Below are 891 nucleotides of genomic sequence, written 5' to 3'. Positions count from 1 at the left end.
CTGAAATAACAATGAAGGGGTAATTCTTCAAGAAGACATAGAGATCCTAAATAGGCATGCCCCTAACAACCGAGTTTCAAAAAGCAAGAAGCAAAACTCGCTAGAGCTGAAAGGTGAAGTAAGCAAATTCATGATTCTAGTTGGAGAAGTCAACGCTCCTGCCTCAGTCATCATGGGGAGGACAAGGGGACACAAAATCAGCTTGAACGCTATTCTTACCAAGAGTGTAGTGTGTGCCAGGCTCTATGCTAAACACTCGTATTTTGTCATTTGGTCAGCTCAGCAGCCTATATGAAGTTATTACTGTCATCTTCAGTTTACATATATGAAAACCGAGGCTCAGAGAGGTTAAGTTGATGGCAAAGTTACAAGTTAGTGACAGAGCTGGTATTTGAACCAAGGCCTGTCTGACTGCAGAGCCTAAACCCTTTTCACCACGTTGTGCCATCTCCCAGGGACAGGAAGAGGGCTGAAATTAGGGTCTTTTGCTCCTCTGAGAGCCCAGCTCTCTTGTGATGGATGGGACTTACTCGCCCAACAAGGTGAATGAGATGCTGTCTGGGTCGCTGGCGCATTCTGTCATGACCACTCTGGAACCACCAGTCTTGGGATCAGTTTCAATTTGGACAGTAGCCAGGAGGTCCAAGGAAACGTTCAGGTGGACTGCCTTCCTAACCAGAGGCCTGCAGACAATAAGATTCGCAGTGAGAAGAGGTCTAGAAGACCCTTCACATCACCCACTCGGTTCCTCCACCATGTGGACATTATTCAGGACATCTATGGAGAATGCCATCATTGTCCACATTCTTTACGGGATGTGACATATTCGTGTTAGGGCTTCTTCTCCTGGTCTCCAAGGTTTGGTTCCTGTGAAAATTTTATGTAGCAGCA

The 891-nt window shown here is 46.2% G+C and overlaps 1 protein-coding gene across 1 annotated transcript in view; it reads right to left on the bottom strand.

Annotated features, from left to right (window-relative positions):
* LOC107183779 (BPI fold-containing family A member 2-like) overlaps positions 1 to 891 on the bottom strand; it is a gene marked incomplete at its 3' end in the record, with an annotated part of 5384 nt that overhangs the window by 2199 nt on the left and 2294 nt on the right. The window contains exon 5 of the mRNA XM_015566654.1: positions 531 to 683. Within this exon, the coding sequence (XP_015422140.1) occupies positions 531 to 683 (153 nt within the window). The remainder of the gene's footprint in view (positions 1 to 530; positions 684 to 891) is intronic.

The sequence above is a fragment of the Myotis davidii genome, unplaced genomic scaffold, assembly GCF_000327345.1.
Source record: "Myotis davidii unplaced genomic scaffold, ASM32734v1 scaffold562, whole genome shotgun sequence".
Lineage (NCBI taxonomy): Eukaryota > Metazoa > Chordata > Mammalia > Chiroptera > Vespertilionidae > Myotis > Myotis davidii.
This window is presented reverse-complemented; position numbering and strand designations above follow the sequence as displayed.